At 35.1% G+C, this 25,873-nt stretch overlaps 1 protein-coding gene across 1 annotated transcript in view; it reads right to left on the reverse strand.

Moving 5' to 3' along the window:
- LOC101868186 (adhesion G protein-coupled receptor A3) overlaps nucleotides 1-25,873 on the reverse strand; it is a 279,070-nt gene that overhangs the window by 231,488 nt on the left and 21,709 nt on the right. The window contains exon 2 of the mRNA XM_005144065.3: nucleotides 3,607-3,678. Within this exon, the coding sequence (XP_005144122.1) occupies nucleotides 3,607-3,678 (72 nt within the window). The remainder of the gene's footprint in view (nucleotides 1-3,606; nucleotides 3,679-25,873) is intronic.

Consider the following 25,873-nt stretch of genomic DNA (forward strand, 5'->3'; position numbering starts at 1 on the left):
CCTGAATGTGTAGCCATCTCCACAGAGTATATCACAGAAATGGGTCCAAGATACTCACTGTAATCTAGAATTTATGGTCTGTAGATCTCTTCTGGTGAACTGCCCAAAAGCTCTTCATATTTTAGCCAACAGTTTCCTTACCACACTTGCTTCAAAAATGTTTATTTTCTTACCTACATTTGTGTTTTATTCCAAATCAAAGGCCTATACAACCAAGCACCATACAAAACTTAAGTTTTATTCTTGTAAATTATACTCCCTTCTTAATGCCTCTTGTTAGTACTATAAAGTAAGCCCAGTGGCACAGGATGCATTATGATCAGATGCTGTAACACATTCCTGACTCAGTTTTTCCAAACCAGAAAGAGGCAGCAATTCCTAGTTTCAGAAAACTCAAACTAGGGAGCAAGAGATTTCCATCTCTATAGAACACTCATGAGTTACTGTTCACACACATACAAAATAAAGAAAAAGCACCTTTGCAAGGCAGTGTTTTACAAAGCACTTTTACAAACTGCCTAGTAAAAACACTAAAATTTCATACATGTATTTATTTTTATCACTATTATTTATATAATTTTTATGACAGAATTATATGTTTCATTATTAATAGAGTATTAGCAAATATAGGATTATCTGTTTATTACTAAAATGGAAACAATTGTATCTTCAAATATCTTTTTTCCTGGCTGGCTGGTTGTACCCCTAAAAACCTAGTATCATATTTCCTTTTATAGCAGTAACAGAATTTGAGGCAATCTGCCATCAAAACCTTGTAACACTTACACTATGGTAAAAAAAAAAATGCAATTTTCTGAGAATTCTGCAGAAATAAATACAAATCAGGTCCAACTACATTTTGAAAAAAAGATGCATTTTATATATATACTACATATATATTGTACTATATTATATATAATATATATAATGCACTATATTATACACATTATATGATGAAAGAGTTCTGCAGTAGTCTGTTTTAGAGAAATTGATTCTGCCTTACTCTTAAAATGGGCAGTTACGATGTAAACAACTTATATTTCTCAGTTTGCTTGATTAAAGTTGCATAAAATGAGGAGTCCTTGTTAGAAGCAACTGCTCAGTGAGGTCTCTCACTCGTGTAACATGCTGTTGAGAAATCACCAGAACATGGGAGGATTCATACATCTGTAATCTAATTCCTGTTGTGACATGCATTGAAAAACAAAGTAAGGAGAAAGGTGTCACTAGCATATTGGAATACAGCTTTAAACTGCTCCTTGCTCAAGAAGAGCTTTTGAGCATTCCAAGAGAGTAAAGCAACAGAATTTACAGGCCACTCAGTTCCACCTGAATTTTTTCTTCTCCTCTGAAATTTTCAAGCCTAACAATGAATGATTTCACTTTCTATGTAAACTAATGCTCTTCTGGCTCATGAACTCATGGTAACCACAAAAGAATTACAGACACACATGATTCTTGCCTCTGTGTCATACACATTACTAATTTTTCATTCTCAATGGGACTTAAGCCAAATTAAATGAGTAATCCTGCATGCTAAGCACCTGATGTTGTAAACTTATCGTTATCTTAAAGGAAGCTGCATTCTCCTGCTACTGTACTTCACAGGGTTCTCTATGTTTCCTTTCAGAAAAGAAACAAAAGTTCTTATTGGTAAACTTTCATGCTCCATGAAGATTCTCCATTTTAAGCGATAACTGAAGTACTGCTCTGAATTAGATTGTGTGGAAAAGGCAAAGCTAGGGAAACCTTTGTCCAAGGGTTAAGTGCACTCATCCATATGTAGTTCATTCACACTCACCTACTGGTAGATTATTCCAGCTGTTGTAAAGCCCTCCAGCTGAAACTCGGACTTCACATATATTGAAAATAAGTGTATGGAACCAGACAACAAGAAACAGAGCATCTGAATCTGATGAGATTGTCATTGCCTGAACTCTAATCTTTGTTTCAAGGACCACTTATAGATTTCGTATTAGTGCCATGGCCAAACAGCATTCCATACAGAGCAGATTATACTCACTCATTTTATCTGTAATGTTGTGAAAATTCAAAACAAAATTAAGGTTTAGATGGTGATGATACTTGAGGCTACACCTGTGAAGCATTTTTTTATTTTCTCACTGTTCTCAATACTGTTTGCCATGTCTCTTCAGTTTGAAGAATTTCTCTAACTAGACGACTAGAAGTTCTTAAAGTATGCACTCATTCCCCAGTGTAAATTAAATCTTAAAAAGAAAACCCAGAGGAAATGTTTCCCTCTATTTCTAAACACTGATGATTTACACGCAGTACATCAGAATTTAATGTACTAATTTCCCTTCTTGTAATAAATTTGTAATCTTATCTCCTATGTTAAATTGTTTTGTCTAAAATATTTGTAAACTTCTTTATAAACCTCATATGATTATTACACCCAAGATTAAACCAGTTAGTAAATAATACAAAACTATTCTTCATTCCATACCTTGTATCGCTGCCAATATTAACTAAATGAAGAGAAAATGTAGGATTCCTTTTCATAACTGCTCAGAGTTAGCTTTATCCTAACTCTTCAAGGTGCTTAAGAGATTGTTCCAGACCTTGAAATACATGTTTGTTTTTAAATTGCATTTATATTATTAAAATATCTCAGTATCATATACTTACCCCCTTATTACACAATCATAAACAGAATGCGTATCTCACACATAAATAGTAAACTATTAGCTAAAGTTGATTTTAGTATGCAATTTTTTACATATGGTAACATTCATTCAATGTAGAATACATTCATGCATTCATATATATTCATGCCTTCATGAATGTAACAACTCCTTTACATCAACAGCTGTAACGAAATATTGAAGGCATTATTGCAAAGCAATATAAATATAATTTAGCTTAACTGCAGGAGATACTGTAAGATATGAATGATATAATTACTCATTTTAGATGCACTGGCAAAATAAGTTTTATATAGATATAAAAAAACCCAGCTTTTTATACTTGCTCAAATGATTATTCTCAAATAAGTGACCTACATATGCAGACAGCAGTGTTACTGCAGTATAGCTGATACTGCCTATTTATTCCATTTAAGTTTCCAAATATTTCCTCCTCTATTGCATTAGCTGCTCCTGAACTCCTCTTCCCCACTTCGGATATTGGCCATGGAGCTTTATCAATGTCATTGTCTGTTACAGTGATAAATGCTGTCCATTTTCTTTAGAATATAATTAAAATATAGAACAGAATTAAAATCAGAATAGTATTAAAATGGAAGTATTGGAGACTAATGAGTTAAATAACCTAAACTACATGTCAGGTATATTAGTGTTACCATTACATATACCAGTCTTCACTGTGATAGTGTACATAGCATAGTACAAGTCTTTGACTGGATGTTTATTTTAGTTCCAAATTGATGGCAGTGCTTTCCTGTATTTTCCACATCCATCCCCGTTCACTCATTTTTATGCTGTTTCTTAACTTGATGACTGCCCAGAAACTCTACTGTGCAATACAGTTCAGAACATCTCAACTTCATTATCTGATGTTTGGTTTTATATTTTAAATACACAGACTTTTTAACTGAAGGTGGAACGAGGCTGATCAGTTACTCACAGTCTCTCCAGGGATCTCAGTCCAAAGAAAGAGCCATTCTTCAACCATAAGATCTTGTTGTTACTCAGAATCCTACAAGAAGTCAGGAAAGAATCTGGTTAACAGAACACGATAATCCCACTGCTTAAAAACATATAATTATAGTAAATGACTCCTCTGTAAAATACTAATCACCAGATTCTCTGCTTCATTTGCATGTTCCCATCATCACAGTAAATAAAGATTACAATTTAATCTCAGTATATAGTTTCTTCTTTATTAAATAAAAGCACGTTCGAGAGTTATGTCAACAAATGAATTTTGGCTTCAACTTGAAAATTGTAACGCCAATAAATGCCCACACTTCACTAGCAGATTCTAAATTACCACAGGTAAAGGTACTTGTTAGGCCTCCCAGTCAGCGAAAATGCTGATAAAGCAAAGGGCATTTTAAAAACTGTTCCAGTAGATTAGAGGACAATACAGTCACTTTGCAGTGGCTGCTATAGCAGGCATGTACAGAAGAATGATGGCTGATAGATACAAAGCATTCTATTTTCTGCAGTGGAGACAAACAAAAACCCTACCCTTTTACCTACAAAACAGACTCGTCCAATAACGTTTTCCTGTTGCAACCTCTGCATAGTAGAAATTCAGTCACAAAGCCATGCCTGGCCTATCAATGACCACCTCCATGTACACATGCAAACTGGTCCTGCATGCAAGCTATTAAACAAGTTGACTATTCTTCCTCTTCCTGTTAAACGACTGTGGATGTCATAAGCAAGTCTTTCTGGTGTAGTGATTTTTCAACAGTGTACTTTCCCATCTATTTCAGAAGCAACAGAATATGAACATGCACTCATTCTGAAGATGCTACAACTTAAAAACCTTCCAATATGATTATGCAATGCACAGAAGAAATGTTTGCCTCTATAAAAAAGTCCAGTTCCAACTGCTTGAGAAATGAGTCTTTTAAAGTAACATTTACAACAGATTGTATTTCTTTAGTTCACAAAAATTCCACTTCAAAATAAGAAATATAACTTGCAATAAAGCTAGAAATAGAACACTTTACAAAAGTAGTTTTATGCCTTTTTTGTGAATCAAATTTTCATTTTTGTAAAGTTTTACAACAATCTGTTGTATGAGACTATCTTGTCTTGCTCTTCACACTTCGCATTGTGTATGAACAGTAAGTGCTTTGCCCCAGCATACACCTATTATGTACAATTTCAAGTTTAGGTGCAAAAGACAACACGTAACACTGACACATAGTGAAAGAGAAAATTACTTATGTAAGAAAATTAAAAAACTCTAATGCTATTATAAGATTTGGAGATTTTTGCAAGTTATTGTTAAAATTGATCAATAAGCATGTGTAAATATTTTGAAGGCATTTGTTGGCCCGCTGTCAGAGAACTGAGCAGCTCAGATCTGTATTACACTATGCTGTTACTGAATACACTTGTGCAGCAACATTACTTCTCACCCAGAACCAGTCAGTATAACCTGCAAGTGGCAATTTGGGATCAATCATGATCAATACACCCAGACATCTGAAAGCACAAGGAAGCCTATGCTTACGACAAAAATTATATATCTATATTATATTGGAGCATTGAATATTTAATATACATATTATATATGTACCAACATTCATACAGCTATTGCCATCAACTAAGAAACTCCACTTCTCATAAGATCTTCCTTCAAATCCTCAGTTTAAAAATCCTGTGTATGACATTAAATATTTCTCTATCAACTCTTCGCTAACATCTTAGCAATACATTTAATCAGTGATCTGACAAAAGACCGCAAACTGCTTCAATTTGCCTCATCAGATTTTCTGAACTTACAAGTGGCTCAGCTGGTGACTAAACTAGAAATTTTTTTTAAGTTCTGAATATCTAAACTAGAAAATGTAGATGTATGAAGTGTTCTATTATTTTATTCTGCTCTTTTATTGACCTTCTGAGACTGCACAGAACTTGTGTCAAGAAAAAATTAAGTCCCAAAAGCAAAACTGGCTGGGCTTGGAAAAACTAACATCATAAATTCCATTTCATGTTGGGTCATTTGGTTACATGCTGTGTTACAGAAAGACCAACTTTGAGGTCTATTACAATGACATTAGATATATTTGGACTGTTCTGCATAGCCTGATTTGTAAAGATACATGTACTTCAGAACTCTCATCTGGCTTAGATACAAGTAGTTTTGTTTTTGAAAAATTTTCACAGTGCCAATTTGTTTTTCCAGCCTTCTATTCATTCTGCCCAGAAAAAGAAGGCAGCCTGAACTTTCCTGGCAACCTGAGGAAAATGCATCACAACTCAGCAGCACATGGTGTCCCACTCTCTCCCTATGGGTCTCCTTCTGTATGGCACTACGCATGTAGACAGAAACCATTATCATTAACCCACATAAAACAAACTCTTAGAAACTAAAGATAACTATCTAATTAGTAATAAATCACAAGACTAAGCCAAACATTTAGTTCATAAATGGAACACAGTAAACCCAGCTCATGTTCTGCAATACAACTATTGCATTTAGTCACTGCTTTTATTTTTCTGAAAGATAAACCAAGTCTTGCAAAACATTACAGACACAATTTTAAAAAAATAAAAAATAAAACTAAACTAAAGTAAAATATAAATTATAGAACTTAACTTTGTAGATTTAAGTTTCTAAATGAAATCTTTTGAATCTCTATACCAGACTTTCACAGTAACTTTCACACAGAGATCAGGTTTCAAAAATTAAATTTCCTTCAGGGCCTTCTCTACAGTGCCAACTAAAATTCAGGTTTTATAAACAAAGTAATATGGGTGTTATTGTTAAAATACGATTCTTTGTCTGTTCAGAATCAGAGCTTTAGAGAATCCCAGCATTCCAGTAAGGTCCATGGGGAAAAAAAAAATGCTCTCCAAGAATTGCTACAAGTTATCTACATTTCATTCACTTGGCTGGTATACTACATGAAAAGAATCCACCTGCTTTTAATTAGCTTTAGTGATGTCCAAGAACTTGCAATGGGCTGTTATCAAAAAGGGATTTGGTTTGCACTGCAGAATACTTTCGCATTGTATTCTGTAAATACAATGAACAACTCCACTGGCAAACTTAAATCACGCTGTTTTTCATACAGTAATGAATCATTTCTTAAACTTTTGATGCGACTCATAACATTCTTCCCTTCTGAGGACATTTGCTGCTGGAATGAGGCTAGAAAGAAGGAAGGTTTTAGTTACAATGTTCAATATACTAACTCAGAAATTAGGCTTAACTACAGATGATGAAAAATCTTTTCAAGTAATCAATGCCTGGTCAAACTGTGGCTCTTACTCTTTATGCTGAAATTCGAGTGATTTTGTATATTACTTCTTCAGAAAAGAAACAGAATGGATAGGAAATGTTTGACATATGGCTGAAAGAGTTAGGTATCTTTTTCGCCTTCAATATAGCCACCTGCTTCCAGGCGGATGTAGATAACTGGAGATCTGCAGAAATTTTGCAGGAAAACAGAGACATTATATGAATCCCTTGTTTTACTTACAGAAGGAATGTTTTTGTGTATAAATACATGGGAAAATGTTCTATTATTGTATTTAATTTTGGATAGCTTATAATTATAATTTTTAGATGTAACAGAAACTGAGTCACTTATTTTAATAAAAAATTAACTGTAGTTTGGAGTTTCAAAACAGATCCCCACCGTCCACCCACTATGATTAAGTATTTCTCAGATTTTATTTATTCATAGCATTTTCATTTGTTCTTTTTTTTTCCTGACATGCTAATGATCACAGTGATAAATATTGCTACACATCACAACTAGGAGGCTGGTTTGAATAATTGTCAGATTCTAGCCATGTGATAAGAATTTCACATTTTCAATATTTTATTCCCAAGAGGGAAATATTAAGGAAATGAGCACACTTTATGACCAAAAGCCACTTAAAATATTTACTTTTCTTAAAAAAGAAAAATATATAAAAAGAAAAAAAAATTCCTGGAGAAACCTTCTGAGAAGGTACTTATTTTAAAGTTCAGATTGCAAAATGTCTTTGCACTACATACAATAATCCTAAGTAACGAAAAGTTTAAACGGTGGTACTTTCAGCCCTGGCCCTCACAGAATAAATCTAACTAAAACAGTGCTGGGGAGCACCATTAGCACCACCAACCAGCCCCACTCTGTTATCAGACACATTATGAACTTCAATGACCTTTTAAAATCTTACATCTCTGCTGCTCCTCTCCAAAAACACTTTCAGGGACAGGAGGACATTCAGCAGACACTAACTCTACACCAGGTTTGTCCTTTCTTGGGCCTGTGAAGCCCTCCAGCACTATTCCCACAGACTCTGAATGGATAATCTTCACACACCTTCTCTTGACCTAGAGTGACACCCAAAAGCTCATAACCCATACTTGTAGTTTCACAATGCAAATGTGCTTCTTTGGTGGGCTGCAACACAAGCTGCATGCTGTTTCCTTCATCCTGCACTGGAAACAAACCAACAAACCTCACATGTACACAAGAAACAAAAATCATACCAAGGAGCATACTAACAACTGATAAACATGGATGGTCAATGAGCTGTTGCTTCCACTCTCTCCTGGACCTCCTTCTTTAGCAATATAGGTAGACTTAAAAGGATGAATTGTTCTAATGGGCTACAAGCCATCAATGGTTTTATTTCTGGTTTAAGTCAAATGGAAGAAATAGTCACAAATCACAGCTTGCTTAAATTGATGCTATTATTTTTGGGTTTTGTGAAACCACTAAAATGCAAAAAGACATTGTAATCCTGTGTGTGCAACAAAGTCTCATTTAAGTATAAAGCATGCCCAGTTTAACAGAATCTACTATAGTATCAAAAAGGATCAAATAAAAAGCTCTCAATTATAATGCAAACTTCAAATTCCTACAACCCCTCAAGCAGAGAAAAAGAATGTTTTACCATACCTTCAAAGTCAATGGACTAGGATTCAGTTGACATTACTGTGGAAACTATTTCCACAGCTGAGGATTCTTCAGTGAGATGGTTCCACATCTCACCTAGCAAAACCCAAAGTCTATGAGTTCACGCAGCAGCGCATCCACAGAGAAAACACATCTCAGATAACTAAATCCAAGAAAGACAATAGATGAAGACTGCTATTCCCAAATGCATAGTGAACACAGAAGGAAGTGTGATCCAATACTGTAAATATGTATTTCCTCTGACAATATTCACAGGAGAAAATAAACAAAAACTACAAGAGGAAAAACAAACAAACAAAAAAACAAACCAAAAGCCCCCAAACAAATCAAAACCAACAAACCAACCAAAAAAATAGACCAACCATACCTGCCCTGCTGTACTCTGTAATTTCTCTTAATTCCTATTTGATCATCCACTTCTCAAGTAAAAATGTGTGTTAGATGGATATCTAAGAAAATTTGACAGACAGAAAAGTCAGTCTATAAAGACTGTATATGTGAGACCTGTATGTTGGGGTTGTGTTAAGAAATCATGTTTCAAGTTCTGCAGTTTCTCTTACATACTAATTTCAGTTCAAGCAGAGGGGGACACCTTTTATTTCAAAATAAAAATTTAAGTACTAATAGTTTACCATTCTGGATTGAAGCCTGATAACATTTGATATGTTGCAGTTTAAGCTGCTTGCTGTCTCTACACATGGCTTGTAGTTAGATACAAAAGGAGTGTGAGCAGACATCCTATGAAATACTTGGGCACAGTAGGGAAAAAACCTATTTTATTTCATTATGGTATCAGAGTAAGACTAGGACCATTTATATTGGAATGCTACAGTGTAAAATGAAAAACTATTTTAAAGGTTTTAAAATCCTTCTCAGTAAACTAGAATATTGTTTTTTTCCCACAACATTCATAATTCATTGACAGCTGCACCATGTAAACAAATTACAAAGGAGCTTGCAACAGAAAGAAAAATGGTAAGAATATAAAGAAAAAAAGTATGCCTGATTTTTGTGCCATGTACGTAGCAACATATGGAGCTATCATAGAATACAGGTCATAATTCCACCTTCCCCCCCTCCAAACTGAAGACCACAGCTGAGCTACTACCTAATGCTTCAACAAATAACATCTGAACTATAAACTAGAATGAAAGTTACAGAACAATAACATCCAAACTATAAACTGGAAGGAAAGTTACAGAACAATAATGAAACTCTCTGAACTAGTGAAAAGAGAAAAATGACTGAAACAGTATTGACAGATCACTAGATCAGTGGGGTTTGGCAGACACCTACACAGTTCAATAACCAAACAGAAAGGAGGAAAAACTAGTAAAATATCAGAAGTATTTATCAATTCCTTATGCATCAGTATTTGTGTAAAGTCATAGTGCCTACTACTCTGCCCAACTTTGAGAACATAAAAACTTAAAAAAACATTAAGATATCAGAATACTAAAGATTCATATAACGGCCTCACGGCCCTCTCTTCCCAAAGGGGGCTGTGGCCCATTTCATTCTTTTAAAACGAAACAGAGAATGCTGCCAACATTATTAAAAGGAATCACAAAAATCCTGTAGAAATAAAACCTAGTCACTTCACATCTCTAATTCCAGCTGGTTTTATCATTATCTTCGTTATATACTAGCTTTTTTTAAACCCACTTACTTTCAGCATAACCAACCCCAAGCATTAGTGAAAACAGAAAAATACTCCAAAATGACCTTGATGTTAGACAGTGCGTTACATGTGACACCCCCCCCAAAAAAACTATTGCTTCTTATAGCCAAAGAAGCAATAACAGTGTACTAATTAACACAGAATCATAGAATGGTTAGGATTGGAAAAGACCTTAAGATCAAGTTTCAACCTTTCTGTATGGGCAGGAACACCACGCCAGATGACTCCCAAGGTCCTGTCCAGCCTCCTTCTCATTAGAGTAGTACCAGCAGAACAGATACTTCCGGACCTTGACACTAGTTCATGATAGCAAAAGAAGCACTGAAACTGTAAGCACTGAGAAATTTCCTGGCAGCAATGATTTATTTAAATGAAAGTCCTTCCAGAAGTGCAAAGAAATGCTAATGGCCTGTCATAAATTTAATTGAATTTAGAAGAAATTGTAGCTGACCACTCATGTTATGGAAACACAATCCTGGATTTTTTTTTGGAAAACCACTGTTCAATAATCTCACTTCCATTAATTCAAAACATAAGACAAAACTCTTGGTTTTGTTGCTAGGGGGTTCATATCGGTGGCATCAACAGTCCTCTTGGGTGATATAAGAGAGTGCTAGGTCACATTCAAAATACCAATGCCAGAGAGCTCTTGCATAAATCCACATGACAACTGATTTACTTAAGTAAAATCATATTCGAGAGAACTTTTGTGTAAGCAACATTACAATTCAACAGTTAAATTTTACAATTTAAACAAAATATTACCATCACCAGGAGGACACACAACTCATTCTCTCCCTAATACTGGTTCGGTTGTATGAATGCATTAACAGAAGGAAGCAGTTAGGTCACTCTCAAGTAGAAATCTTAATATGATATATTAACAGTGGGGGAGTTAAAGAGTTCCCACCTTTTGAAACAAGCCCCCTCCACTGCAGGGTGATATTCATTAACTAAATAGGACAAGAAGCAGCAAGAATCAAAGCATTACTAATAGGACTGTAAGTATTTCAGGAAAGAAATGTGGTTATCTGTTTTATGACAGCAAATTTCTGAACTAGATGATCCTCTTAAGTAAAACACTTTTTTTCCACAAGAGCTTTAAGATGTAAAGGTTACACCCACAGAACAGTGAAGACCCAAATTTCATATAGGATTCTATGGTCAATCAACTGTATTCAACAAAGTCTACACCTGGAAAGCAGACAAATGATTGCAGAAAAAGTTTAACAATGTAAACGGTATATAGAATAAAATTATGCAGTGCTATTTCCTGAAATAATAGAATACTGGACTGCTCATATAAAAATGTGCTGAATCGTTACTATTTTACTACATGTACATGTATTTATAACATCATTAAACTGTCCAGATAAATGTTGCTTTTAAAAGTTTTGAACTTAAGTGCAGATAACTTCTTCAAATGTAATCTAAAAATACACACGCATGATCTTTGATAAGACAACATTTTAATTACATCTTTTGAAAAAGACATAATTTTATCTAAGTGAACTTTTGGACTATGCTTCTATACCTACCATGTGCATGATCTTTATTTGAGAGATAGTTTTGTGTGTTTAACTTTCTGTGATGGGTCCTACTGAGCCTAGCAGAATTATTTACATGAATTAAATTTATCATGTGCATTAGTTTTTGAAGATCAAAGGTTCTATTGTCAACATTTTCTTTGGAGAAAGGGAGGAATCATTCAAAGATCTCTTTACAATGAGAAGGAAACTCTTACGTCTGAACTTTCAATAAAATACCATTTCTAAAAGCATATGTAGGCAGTGGGTGACAGCATGGGTCTGCATGCCTTGTTCCTTGTCTTGCCTTTGACTCACTGTGCAGCCTTCATTCAAAGAATATATATTTTTAAATGCATTTTTAGTGGGGAAATGAGACTTATACAGAATATAAAAAAAACAGCAAGTTCTTCACTGAGTAAACAGGTGCAACATAAATGGATTTAATGAAGTGATTGTTTCTAGGAGTATTAACTTTTGATTTGCTTGTCATCAACTCAGTTGACTTGTGGGGAAATGGCATTCTTATATTTGTTTCTCATTCAAACCTTTATACAATTCATCAACAGCTACAGTGCAAATACCATGAGGAGCAGAGCAGCTGAGGGAACAATGCACAAAAACAATGTGCAGATCTGAGCATTTCAGTATGCTCGGTACCAATTATACAGACAAGCTGAGAAGCGCCTTTATCCTGTAAGACAGGAATTTTTATACTCATTTCATTGGACTAAGGAGTTTATTTAGGTTCTCCATTTCAAAAAGGTTACTGCAAGTAATTTGCCACAGTAATTCACAGCAAGGTTAACAAAGGAGCATGTCCTTCCTTTCTCCTGGACTGACTCTACTACTCAATCAAATAATCATCAGTATCCCAATCTGCTTTGCAGCTACTACAAGTGGGTCAAACCTGTTGTTTATATTACCTACGATATGTCAGGTAGCTTTTTCTACAACTAAATTCTAAATCATTATTTAAGTTCAAGACATTTAATAAGATTAATTAAATTTTAATCATTGTGGTCAAAATTGGTAAAAATTTTTAAAGAAATATTTCACCTTTCCTAATTTGGATTTTACTACACCTTTCTTTCTTCAAAGTCTGGAAAAGGATTAACAGCTCCTGAGCTGACATTCCTTGGTTTTTTCATTTCCTTTCCTGAGATCTTTTCAGCATTATTCTTACTCAGCCCACTGCTCTTTTTCTAAACCCTGAAACATCTGTTCCGCTTTTCCCATTTTTGTTATTCTATGTATGCCTGAAACAGCACTGTAAATTTTCCACATTTCTGAAAAACATTCTCAGAATCGTCTTCAAAAAATGCTCATGTATCTCAATTACTACAACAGATAAGCAGTAAGAACTGATGAATATAAACCCAGAAAAACAGTGAAAATTTATCACTCTGGTAATTTGTTTTGATTTCTCTACAAATTGCTTTGTTTTTATAAGACTTATATCTTCACTCATAGGTTCTTCTGGGACAGCAACTGTGTTTTGCAAAAAAGATCTCTTCAGTATTATTGTTTTTATGACAATCTGTATCATCTGATAATTCAATAAAATACAAAACTCGTGCTGGATCCTTTGAGCAACATATCTGAAAACTGAAAATCTGAAAAAAAAAACATAATCTGGCAACATAAAATAATTCCTAGCTGAGTGTGAATACAAATTCTTTTCTCATAAGGAGACATTTTTAAGAGCTAGGTTATTAAATCTAACTTATTTGGTCTATTTTGCCTCAACCACTAGGACTGCATGTCAGAACACTGAAGTCCTCATTTAGCTTCAAAGACTGAGAGTAACAGAGATTTAACTGCTTATAGGAAGAGACAAGTTCTTCTACAGAACTTCTGACAACTACTGATATATGCTCTGGCAGAATGAGACCCTGAAATTTGAAACAGTTGGTATAATTCATATTTCATTCAGAAAGTATAATGCACATAAGCTACCATCGTATCAGTTTACAGTTCTGGTGTTCTTGCAAGGCTTGAAAATGGTTTTAAAAACAGATTCAGGAAAAGTGTCCAGTTTAGGTAGAAAATGCAGGACCACAGCTAATCTAAGATCTCTGAATCACCTACATTGGAAGGGACCTCCAGATATCATCCAGTCCCACCTCCTGCCCAAAGCAGATCCAATTAAATCAGAGCACTGCTGAGTGGTGAATTGGTGACACCTTTCTGTAATGGAGATATTAGCCGAGGTGGATTATTTTGGCTTTAAACTCTCGCTCTGAAATACAAGAAATTAAACAATCTCTGAAAAACTCAAATTCGGAAGTTAAATCCAGATAGCAGAGGTACTTCGTTCTACAGCTACTGCAGAGACTAGACACTAACAGCAAAAATAGGACTGTCACATGTATCAGACTGAGGAACCCTAAACATGAGGATGCAGACTTTAAGCTTTACCTGAATCTCCTACTTTGCCCAACACGGGTCCCTAACTTGACCAAGAATATTTGTAATACAGATTATACAGCAAAATCGCCAATGTGTAGTCTGCAGGTTGGATGTGGTTTATTTCTGTGACAGTGCCTTCCTTTTAAATATTTTTTCAGGATCCATATGCCACAAGTGAGACCAAGACAGACAGCAACCTCTGTCATATCAAATCCCAGTTCTGTATTGCCCGGCCAAGTCAAGTTGGAAACCTATTAAAACATAATAATATTTCTAGAATTTTCATTGTTCCCAGTACTAGCTAATATTATTAAAGGGTTTACTTCAAAAATTCCCTGTCTTATTATTACTCAATATATATACAGAAAAGTAGAAACATTTAATTTCTTCTAAAATAATTACATTTTCAGCCAGCTTTTCATTTCCAATTTGAGAATATATTAAGAATATGCCAAATCAATACACAGAAATAATAATTAATTATTACAGGTAAAAAGCAGGAGCAATCATCTCCAAGTGTATCTACCTCGCAGCTTTCAACAAAAGTGGTCAACTACATTACACTTGTGATTTGTCTTTTTCGATCTTAGTCTCAAATGCTATCTATCAGCTCAGGTACTTAAAAGTATCTTCCCACAGTTATGTTGATAAATATTTGATGTTCTTTCCATTTTAGCTGTATGCATACACTTTGAAATGAAGCTTTCAGCACAACTGTTCAAAATACTGCTATAAATAATACAAAGAAATCAAACATTTGATCCAGCTTCCATCACACAACTAATTTCCTCCTGCCTTGCTTTGTCTTTCTTTTACATTAGTCAATGTTCAGATCATTCAACCATCTTTTGTTTGATACTTGATTGTAAATATTCAGCTTCACCTCGCAGTGTGCATTTCTGCCAAATTTAGCTCTACTAACTAGTTGTCTGCAGTGCTTTTACAGTAATAAACTCTGACAGCAGTATCCACGAGGAATTGCAAAGCCTTTGTAGGGAATCATGTCCTGAAGCTATCACAGCTATGTTAAATGAAGCTCAGTTATTCCTAATGGTTTCCCAGTTAATTTCTTTTAGTGGTTTTTAAAGTTTTCCTAAAATAATGATGACAGAATAATTTATTCATTTTTCAAAACTCTTCAGATCCTTGAATAAATAATGAGAGTGACAGCACCTTTCAGGGATGCCTGAAATGACATGAAATGAGCTTGCTTAAGTGAGACCAGTTGCACTTATTTATGTTTTAAAAACAGAGACTGTCTACAGGAAGAACAGAAGAGATACAAGGCACAAAAGAAAAAAAGCAGGGACAGGGAAGAGAGTATAGCTCTGAGTACTAATGAAGAAAAACAACTGAAGGGAAGTAAGATAAAGATTATCACTTCTGGTACACATAAAACCAATCAGCTATTTATTAAAGTGGTCCACAAGTGTTACACAACCGTTCTTTAGGAAAGCAGCATGACCTGTTTGAAATAAAACGACAAGGAAAGAGCAGGTCCTTAAATAATTCCTAAAATAAATCACTTGGACATTTGTTCTTCGGTCAAGCTAGTGTTAAGATAACAGGCAGTTTGGTGTAACAATATGGAAGATGCATCATCCAACAAAGACAAGCAGATACAAGAAAGTACAGAGCATAACAATTCTAGTAACAGCCAAAATCTGCATGGATAACCATCAGTTTATTTTCCATTAAAATACCTTTTCTCATTTATAACTGTACTACATGCAACACACATTGTTGTTGTTTCCTTACTGATCACCCACACTACTGACACCAGATTATCATTTTGTGTGTACTGTGTTAGTGTAAGAGATGGCTATCACACAGCATTAAGGCAGCAAGCTGCTAGTACAGATACTTTGTCTCATTACTGGATACAGACTGAAACAATGTGGTATTTCTTAAAGGCTACCAAGTGCTGTCCAGACCAAACAAAAAACAAACAAACAAAAAAAATCATCTGTATTAGAATGAAAAGTCTGCAACTCTCTCAAGATTATCAAGTAACATTTGTGACATTAAACCTGAATATTTCAATGCTGTTTCAGTTTTCCCCTCACACTATGGTATTACAGCAACTAAAGGGAGAGTAAATAGGATAATTTTCCTTAAAACTTCATTTAAATATCCATTTATGCTGTTTCCTGCATTGAATTCATCTAATTCTGGTATTCCTTGCTAGTTAGGTCCCTTTCTCTAAAACTTGTTTATTTACCTTCCATTAGACTCCAAGGTCTTATAGAATATTAGAAAAGCACACAGAGATTGAGAGATTTGATGTCAAAAGTTAGCTTCTGCATGTACCACAGAATAAATGAAAGATATCAAAAGTCCTCCTCTGCAAAGCTTTCTTAACAGTGTGTATTAAAGAGTAGGTAAAAGTAGTAGTTTCCAAAAAGTAACTCTTAAAATTGTAACATAAAACCCAATATGTACTTCAAAAATGGCCACGCTTTCTAATCTTCATATCAGGCATTTCTTTTTAACTGAGAACATCCCAAAGAAGTGGGAAATGCTCCATCCCTGGCAGTGTTCAAGGCCAGGTTGGATAGAACCTTGGGCAATATGATCTAGGATCAGTCGTCCCTGCCCATGGCAGGGGGGTTGGAACTAGATGATCTTAACCTCCTTTCCAATCCTAACTATTCTATGATTCTACGTACAAGTCCTTCATGGAAGTCAACTTACCAGGAACTAATTGCTCCTGAGCAAAACCAGTTATATCCAGTATATACCAGAGAAAAAAATAGTAAGAATAGCTCAATGTCTTAATTATGTATGATTCTGGTCTAATCCATTTGAATATTTATATATAATAGTAGATTATTTAAAAGCATTTCATGGCACGATAATCACCTACTCCCATAATAACAATACCTGAAATCAAGCTGTTGTCTACCTCCAGAAGTATTACTTGCTGTGTCATGCTCTAATTTTCTTTTCCATCCATTTTCAAAAAAGTTTCTATACATACAAAATAAATCTTATTTCAAGAAAATATATCTGCAAAGGAACTGTTTTTTTGAGAATTCGGCACTTTTAAAAATGTCCATCTCTGCAAGTCTGGTTGTCAACTTTCTTTAAAATAAGAAGTTTCCAGGTATTGTGGCTATCAAACCTGCTGACCCAAGTGTACCACGCAGGTAGGCTACCTTAGCAAAAAATGTCTTTTTCCCCCCAGAAACCTGACTCATGACTTCTGAGCACATGAATTTGACAGCAGTGCTTCCTTGCCCCTGCCTTTTCAAACTGTAACACTTGCATTTACTGTAACAAGCCCTGCAATCCTGAAACGTAATAATTTCCTTGCAATAGCAGGGAGCTCTGTACTTCCCTGCCACAGGAGGGCACAGGCAGTTACCTCTGCAGTATGCTCCATTTCCTCTGAAGCCCAAGGCAAACCTTTGGGACTGCCAACCCTTTTGTGAGGGGAAGAAAGTCAGAGCTTGCAGAGCAGGCAAGCAGTGGTGGCAGGACTTGGCACAGTCACCATAAGTACAGGTCAGGAGCTGCTGATGACTGAGCCCACACCAAAGGGACATCCACAGTCACGCAGAGCTTTCTGCAGTAGCAAAACTCAGGAGAGAGGAATTTCGGATTCTCATCAAGCAGCTTCAGTATGAGAGCCTATGGCTCCCTGAGGGCTCTTCTCATTTAGATTACTAGCTCTGAAGCACTTCTTAGCTAAAACCCATACAACTGCTGCTGAATAATCTGACACACAATACAGGCATGAGTTTAAATTCCTATACTAAATAAGTTGAAAAGAGGGCTCCTAGATGTTATTTTTACAGTTATATCTACGACTCTATTTGTAAATTTACTTCATTTAGAAGTTATGGGTGCTTGAGGTGTACAGCTCAGATATGTTCGTTTATCAGACTCATCCCTACAGAGATGTTTTACCTTTCAGACATCACTGTGTAGATATTCAGACATTATCTGGGGATTCAGCAGAGCCAAGATAACTAGAATTTTAAATTGCTTTTGACATTTCTTACATCTACAGTAATGAATGACATATCAGCTACCTATTGTGATACGTGTGCATGTGAACACCATTATCACACTGTGGGCACTGAAATTTTTTTTTATAAGTTAAAGTGCTACACTAAACTGGCTTCATAGAGAAGGACCAAAAGGGAGCTGTAGAAAAGCAAACAGAAGTATCTTCTAGTATCCTTTTTTATGATTCCAATATGCATAATAGAGGATATATAAAACATCGTTCCTTACTCTGAAAGGTATTTTCCTTGGCCAGCAGAATTTTCTTAATCTCCTTTAAGGGAAAAGATTTTCAGATATTTAAAATGGCAAACTGTCTTATAACTGAGGCTATATGTCAAAGGTTATTTTTTCATAGCAAAGCCGTCTCTCACTGATTTTAGCCAAATGGAGCTACGACTATTTTTATTTTGCAATAATCTATCTGGATAAGAACATAGGACATGAATAAACAGAGGATTTCAAGCTCCCTCCACTTCCAGTGCAAAATAGCATAGATATCAAGAACAGTTAGAATACAAGCAAAGAAATAATAGGAACAAAACTATTTAAACTGTCACACAGGCTTTATGATCAAAGACAAAATCAAGAGTGGTGCAGCAGAAGCAAAAAATTTGATGATCTTCATTAGGACCCTACCACTGGAAGATGTATTACGCTCTGTTCTCTAAATCACATCTGAGTATTCTTTACCCTTAAAATTACACCAATTTATGTAAGCATTATTTCACAGACAGTGAATCAAAGTACCAGGAAGAGAATTATTTGTGTGGTTTTGGACTTCTGGCTATGCTGGCAACAAAATCAAATTTCCGGCATTTCAGGCTACAACTCTGAGCAAGCAACTCTCCTTCCCACTTCACTGATTTTTAACCTGAGCATTAGGTTGAATGAGAATTATATGGCTGAGAATTACCATGAAAGCAAAAACTGTGAGCAAGAATTAGCTAAGATGCATGAGTCAACTTGAGAAAGCTTAAGAACACACCAGCTGCGCTTGCTCAGGCAAAGCTAATTTCACCCCTAAGACTGAGCTTCTTACTAAATCACTATGCACAAAAACTGACACACATACATATACACATTTTACAGATTCCATTAAACCTGTTACGTTTCAGTAAAGCACTACCTCATCTCTCTAGAAAAGCTTCCTTGGTGCTTTTCCTGTTAAGCATGAAACAGCTGCAATATGAAGCTCAGCTATAAAACCTTTCTAAGCCAAAGGGTGGTGGGAGCAGTGATTCCTGCTGGGGCACCCACTGACCCAGTGGTGGACAGGAAGGGGTTCTTCTGAACAGAGAGACAGAAAACCTCAAAGGAAAGACCAAGTTGATATGGTCTGACATAAAAATTAGCTACCTACCTTTGTAGGGTTTGATCAGGTGATTGCTCAGAGAATAATATGCCACAGTAAAAACTGCCATTAAAACATCCATTTCAGCAAGCATCTGCAATCCTAGAGGGGGTAATGGTCACTTCCAGTCTTGCCAACATCAAGCCACACACAGACCGTTTCAATGACCTTAAAAACTGTTATACACAAGGTATCATGCCAGAACATACCTCTTAATGCCAGAGAACAAGTGTTTTGTGAGCCTCTTTGGAAAACCAGTATCATCTCTGTATTGCCAAACCCCAAGGAATATTCAACTGAGCTTTAAAGGGACATTTGTAACTGATATGATTTGACATAAATTCAGGGATAGCTTGACATGATTTGAGCAGGCAAGATTAAAAAGATGCAAATACATCATAGACAGTATTGACTTTGCAAAGTCAAGCTGTAAAGCCCGAAATCACTTCCACTTAGCAGATGCCATGTACCAGAAGACCTAAAATCCAGTACAAGAAAATCTGACTGCTGATCCACACAGTTCACCATAAACTTAAAGGCAGCAGCGTATAAATCCTCCCCGAGAACGCATCTATAGAACCCCATCAAGGTGTCAGATCTCAGCTGTATTTTCAACTCCCTCTTCAGTGTAAGGGATAAATAAAAAAGATTGCAGACTTGATGGCATCTTTACAGAGTGCTTTAAGTACTTGGGTTTGAAAGGAAGATTCTGACTGTCAGAATTTCTTTACATATAATCTCAACACATCTTGAAGGGCACGAGGCTGGAAAATTTATGGCCATTCATGTAGATTAAGATGACAACCAAACCCAGCTAATGATGAATATTTTCATTTAATGGGTGCCACAGCTCATGAGAGTGGCTGTATTTGGAACTGGTGCAGGAACGGTTAAATCAGTTGTCACTTGGTGAAATTCTGATATTGACTTTTATGTAGATACTTGGCTACCAAAAAAAATTAAAACCTGCTGACATTCATTGACCTTCCATCCACACCTAATACAGTCTGACAGAAAGACTGTTAACTCAGTCTGTCAATTATAAATTGCCACTCTGCTCTCACTCTGATCAACTAAATAATCTGTGATGTTAAAAACAAAAACTCCTTCTATACCTACTTCGGCAGTAAGTCTTATGAAAACATTCACTGTTGGATAAAATTTTGAGCTTGCATCACTCTTTTACAGCTGTGATAGATCACTGCTACCATGGTTTGTGTGACCACAGATTTATATTAAATGTAGATGAAACTGCATTTGCAGTTGTGGCTTGTACTCCAGAATAGGATAGTTACTCTTGTAAACCTTTAAAATACTGTTTCTAAAGCTGAGTTCAGAACTTTGAGACCTACTAGCACTGGAGCCTGAAATCAAATACCTTCACACCTACAGCATCTGTTCAACTACCAAGAAAGAGGGAAAAACAGTAATAAAAAAATCAGCAAAATTAATGCATAAGAACTTCCTGAAATATTTTAGAGTTGATCTGAATAAAAGAGTCAAATACAGACAGGTATCATTTGGAGATTGTCAACAAAATATAAAAACCATTCAGAATGCAGTTAACATTACCTGACTGAGCAATTCAAGTATCTTCAAGGTTTTATAGATTTCACCCCAAATACTGGTTTACCTGTAACAGATCAGTGCTTTCAAAATGCCAAACTTGGAAAGAGTTATTTTTGTTTCAATTTATCTCTATATTATGTATTTATAAAGCTAGTGACTTAAATTGCAAGCAATACAAATTATAACATTCTCTTGCACGTCACTACAAGGCAACAATAGTGTAGGGCTGTTCCATACATTGTACTTTGCCATTTTGTTTAAGACATCTCTTTTATCTTAGGTATTATTTCCTCTTTTGTACCTTTACAGACTGAAAAGAATAATTTTGAAAAACATTTAAAAAATACAAGAATGACTTCATACCTGAGCCCGACACTTTCAATCACGTTAAATGATACTGATTTAGTATATGAATCTGCCGCTCTTACTCATACTGAATGATATTTATGAATACATAATGAATATCATCAACTAGCTAAGTAAGCCACATTGAAATCTAGAAGGTCAGGTTTTAAATCTCTTTCTCACATTTCTAGGCAATTGCTCAGGAAAATAGTATCTTTGCACAGCACTAGAATATTCTCAGAGTACCCATTTTACCAATGCAGAGTATCAAGGTATGTGCTTTAGAAAACATTAAGAATAAGATCTTGCCTCTCTGAGCTCAACACATGAGGAAATTACTCAACACCTACATGAAAATGTGGAAGAGAGGTCCTGGTCTACAGACAACAGCCAGAAAAGGGCAAGAGGAGAAGACCCTGGACAGTGGCAACTGAGACAAATAGTTAACTGGATCAGACTGAAATTAGAAAAGTGAATTCAATTTTTATCACTTTCTCACACTTTTTAGAATATAGTATACTCTTCAGAAATGCCCAGGAGACAGATGTTTCAATGAATGTCTCAGCCAGTTTCACCATATTGACCATACTCAAATGAAGAACACATTTAGTAACCTAATGAGAGCTACACCACTTTAACTATTTAATCACCCTTCTTTTAAAGCATCCATGGTTGTAATTTTATCCAAATGATATACCAGAACTATAAAAAGCTACTTGACCTACAATCTGGACCATCTCACTCCCATCTGTAAATCATCTGCTAACCACTGACTAGTCAGCAGTTACACATTTTAGGTAGCAATTTATTACATATTTTTTTAAAAATATATACAAAATTATTGTGGGCTTTAAGAGGCATGCATGAAAAAGATTAACAGATTTCTAATTTAGTTTGAATATAACTTAAATGAAAGTTTATCAACAAGCTTCTACAATACATGCGATATATTTAATTTATATCTCTTTAAGCTTGCAATAAGATTTTCTAAGCTGTATTAGCCCAAGGCACACAACATTCATAAGACGAATAGCTGCATAGTTTATATTGCATAATTTTGTAGCTGCACAGTTTCAGAAAGAATGAGCAGCAAAAATCAACTACAAACCACTGCTAGCCTCATTCATTCCCAAATGAATTATCACTTTAAGAAGTGAAAATTCCAGTATCTTACATACAGCATAACTTAAAAAAAACCCAAATATACACTAAGCTTACTTTCCGACAGGACTTGGTATTTTACAACATTAACTCTGTTCCTCAGAGAAGGCTACTGAGCTCCTAATAGTTCCATAAGCTCAAAATAAAAGTGGAGCTCTTGGCCATACTGCTTTGGAATGTTAAGTCTGTAAACTAGGCAAAGTATTTATATGCTTAGGGGTGGTTTTGATTCTATAATAAAAGGAATTTAAATTCCTAAATCCTATGGTGTTATTGTGAACCTTCAAGACAGTTTTCTAAACTTCAGTGTGCCTTTATCTTTAAATTACTTTGGCTTTCCTACTATGTTTAAAGAGAAAGAGCTTTCATAAGGCTGATTAAAATTTTCCTAAGCTATATAGTTTCATAAATATGTTTTCATGAAGAAAGAAGAGCTCTTGAACTTGAGATGGGCAGCTTTTGAATCCAGAAATTCAATTTCCTTAGAGAGTATCTGAAAGCCACATTACAGGAAGCTATGGTTCCTGACTTAAGGGAAGTGGAGGGAAGGATAAGTAAATAACAAAATGTGCAGCTGACCTGAACCTGCCAAAAAATCAAAGTAAATATTACTCTGCATATATTGTCCTGAGAACACATTACATTAAAACGGCAGCTGACATGCACCAATAAATAAAAAAGGTATGAACTCAATGTTTGATATGTCAACACTTTGCAAATTATAAAAACAAAAACAGCAGTGCAAACTAACTACTTTCATCAGCATTCATGATCATCTTCTTCCATTTTCCTTACATTTAAAATACATTCCTGATTGGTTTTGGTAGCAAACAACACACAAATAAAGGAATTATCTTGCTGACTGATTATATTTTATTGCACGCCGCTAACCCTATTTCTGACCGTGTGAAGTATTGCACACTTCAAAGGAATGACAAAACCTCCCATTGTTTAAAGCCTGTCTTCAGTAATCTTATTACCCAATAACATCAATTAATGTATGCCTGCAGCCTTATTAATCTACTCCAGTGTAAACAGATTTTCTCATTGTATGTTTTCTTTTCCATATTTCCTTCTAAAGCATTATATTACCTGCTTTGACAGTTTCACTCCCTGCATTTAGACATAACTATTGTTTGATTTTACCATTTCTCTCATACCAACTAAATTTACTGCTTCATAATCAAAGAACTATTATCTCAAAGTATTTAGCTTGAGTTTATACTTTTATACTGCAGTGGCAAACTTTTTGAAAATAACAGTTTTCATTAGTTATATTTGTTCCATATCTAAATTTTACTCATCTCAACTGACCTCCTCTCCAATGTCACTAAAAGCTCCCTCTGAAGTTTAATGTTCATTATATCCTGACAAAGTATTTCTCTGCTCTTAATGCTGACGCACCCATGTTATTCACTTTTCACTTACTGGGAATTAAGTCTCTGATCATGCTCTGAAGTTCAGAGTATTGAGTTTTTCCAGTTTCATTTCTGTCAAAAAGAGGTATGAAGGGCCAAGTGTAAAAATTTATCAGATGAGTTATTTTGCTACAACTCAAAAATATTATCACAGCACAGAAAAAAAAAAGGAAGCTTTGTCTTTTCTAGTTAACTGATTTAGTAAAATTATTCAAATGGAGACCTGTGATTGCTTTTAAAAACAGAAAGATTGCTATATTCCAAAAATTGCATATAAAAAAAAAATTCAAGTATGCCTAATGGGGCAAATAGTGATTTGTCATTAGCACTCAGTATATACAAGTGCTAAACGTGAACAGTTTAAAAACACCAAGCATGACCAAATCCTGCTAATCCTTCTGCCTGCCAAGGATAATATTTGGCCATACTTTTTCTCTCCTGAGACATCAAAAAAACTTTTACTTTTTCAGGGTTCAATGCGCAAGCATCTAATAAAGGTATCAAAAATAATATATGATATATGATAATGAATCATATGTTAAGGAACAACCCTGCCACTAAACTATTTTAAAATACATCGTTCATTTAATTGTCTTCTCTCCTAACATAGAGAGTCCTAACCCATGTTCTTACAACTGTATCATAATAAAATTCAAGATAATTTTGATATATCAGCATCCAAGAGGTTTTCTATTTCTTTAGTCTTAAAGCTTTTATTTGAAGGTTAATTCACTGGAACTGTTGGCTTCCTTCCGGGAATAATTTTTTCTGGTCTCCAGACTTTCAAAATATTGCTACTGTAATTAACATGTATTTGAAGACTTTATATTCTTTCATGGCCTTCAAAGTCTACTGAATACCTTGTACCAATCAACATATTCATGGGATAAAATAAATAAGGCAATCTCTGAACTGTGTTGACCCAATACTGCAATCCAGCAGCTATCATATAGAAAAACACCTAAAAAAGGTATGATTTTGTTTTTTCATAAACACTGCTAAACTGAACAAGTACTTAAAAATCCTTGATAACTTCAGCAGATTTGCCTCCCCTTTTACTTCAGAGATTAATTATGAAATCCAGCACATCTTCACAGTACTTTATAAATAAACAATAATAATGACTTTTCATGCAGAAACAATCGAAGCACCATAACATATTTGTTCACATCCACCACATTCTTGTCCTTAACTGACATGGAGGTCTGCACCTGTTATTTTTAATACATAACTGACCATCTGAAAACATTACTGTAATTCCCCTTTTGCTTATTTTCTCTTCAGAACCTCTGTCTCCAGATCATCACTTCAGTGCAGAGAGTAGCCACAAAGAAGGAAGCTACTTTTTCCAACTTGGATTCACATAGTCAGGAGGGGACATCAAAGCTTATCAAGGAGGACCCAAAAACCTTACTGAAATGGGATGTGATCCTAGCTTCTTCAGAAGACAGGAACGACTGGCCTGCAAATACATGCATTGGATAAGAACTTCCAAAAATGTGAAACAATGCACAAGTACTTTCCTTAAGTGTGTTACACATATTATAATGTACAATTACTAAGTATTCTTGTCGCTGGCAGGTTTTCTTCTAGACTTACTTCACTGTAAGTAGTAGGCCAAACTTATACTTGTTGGTACTAGTTTCTATATGGTATAACACATGTAAGTGTTAAATAAGTTCCAACTAAATCTACTCCAGCAGAAAAGAATAGGGAAAAAAATAATATATTGTTTTAAAGTACTTTCCTACAAGCTCTATAAAACACAATTCTTTTATAAACAGAGAAATCCATCAGCTCTCCTCCCCAGGGAAC

Source organism: Melopsittacus undulatus, chromosome 4 (genome assembly GCF_012275295.1).
Source record: "Melopsittacus undulatus isolate bMelUnd1 chromosome 4, bMelUnd1.mat.Z, whole genome shotgun sequence".
Taxonomy (NCBI): domain Eukaryota; kingdom Metazoa; phylum Chordata; class Aves; order Psittaciformes; family Psittaculidae; genus Melopsittacus; species Melopsittacus undulatus.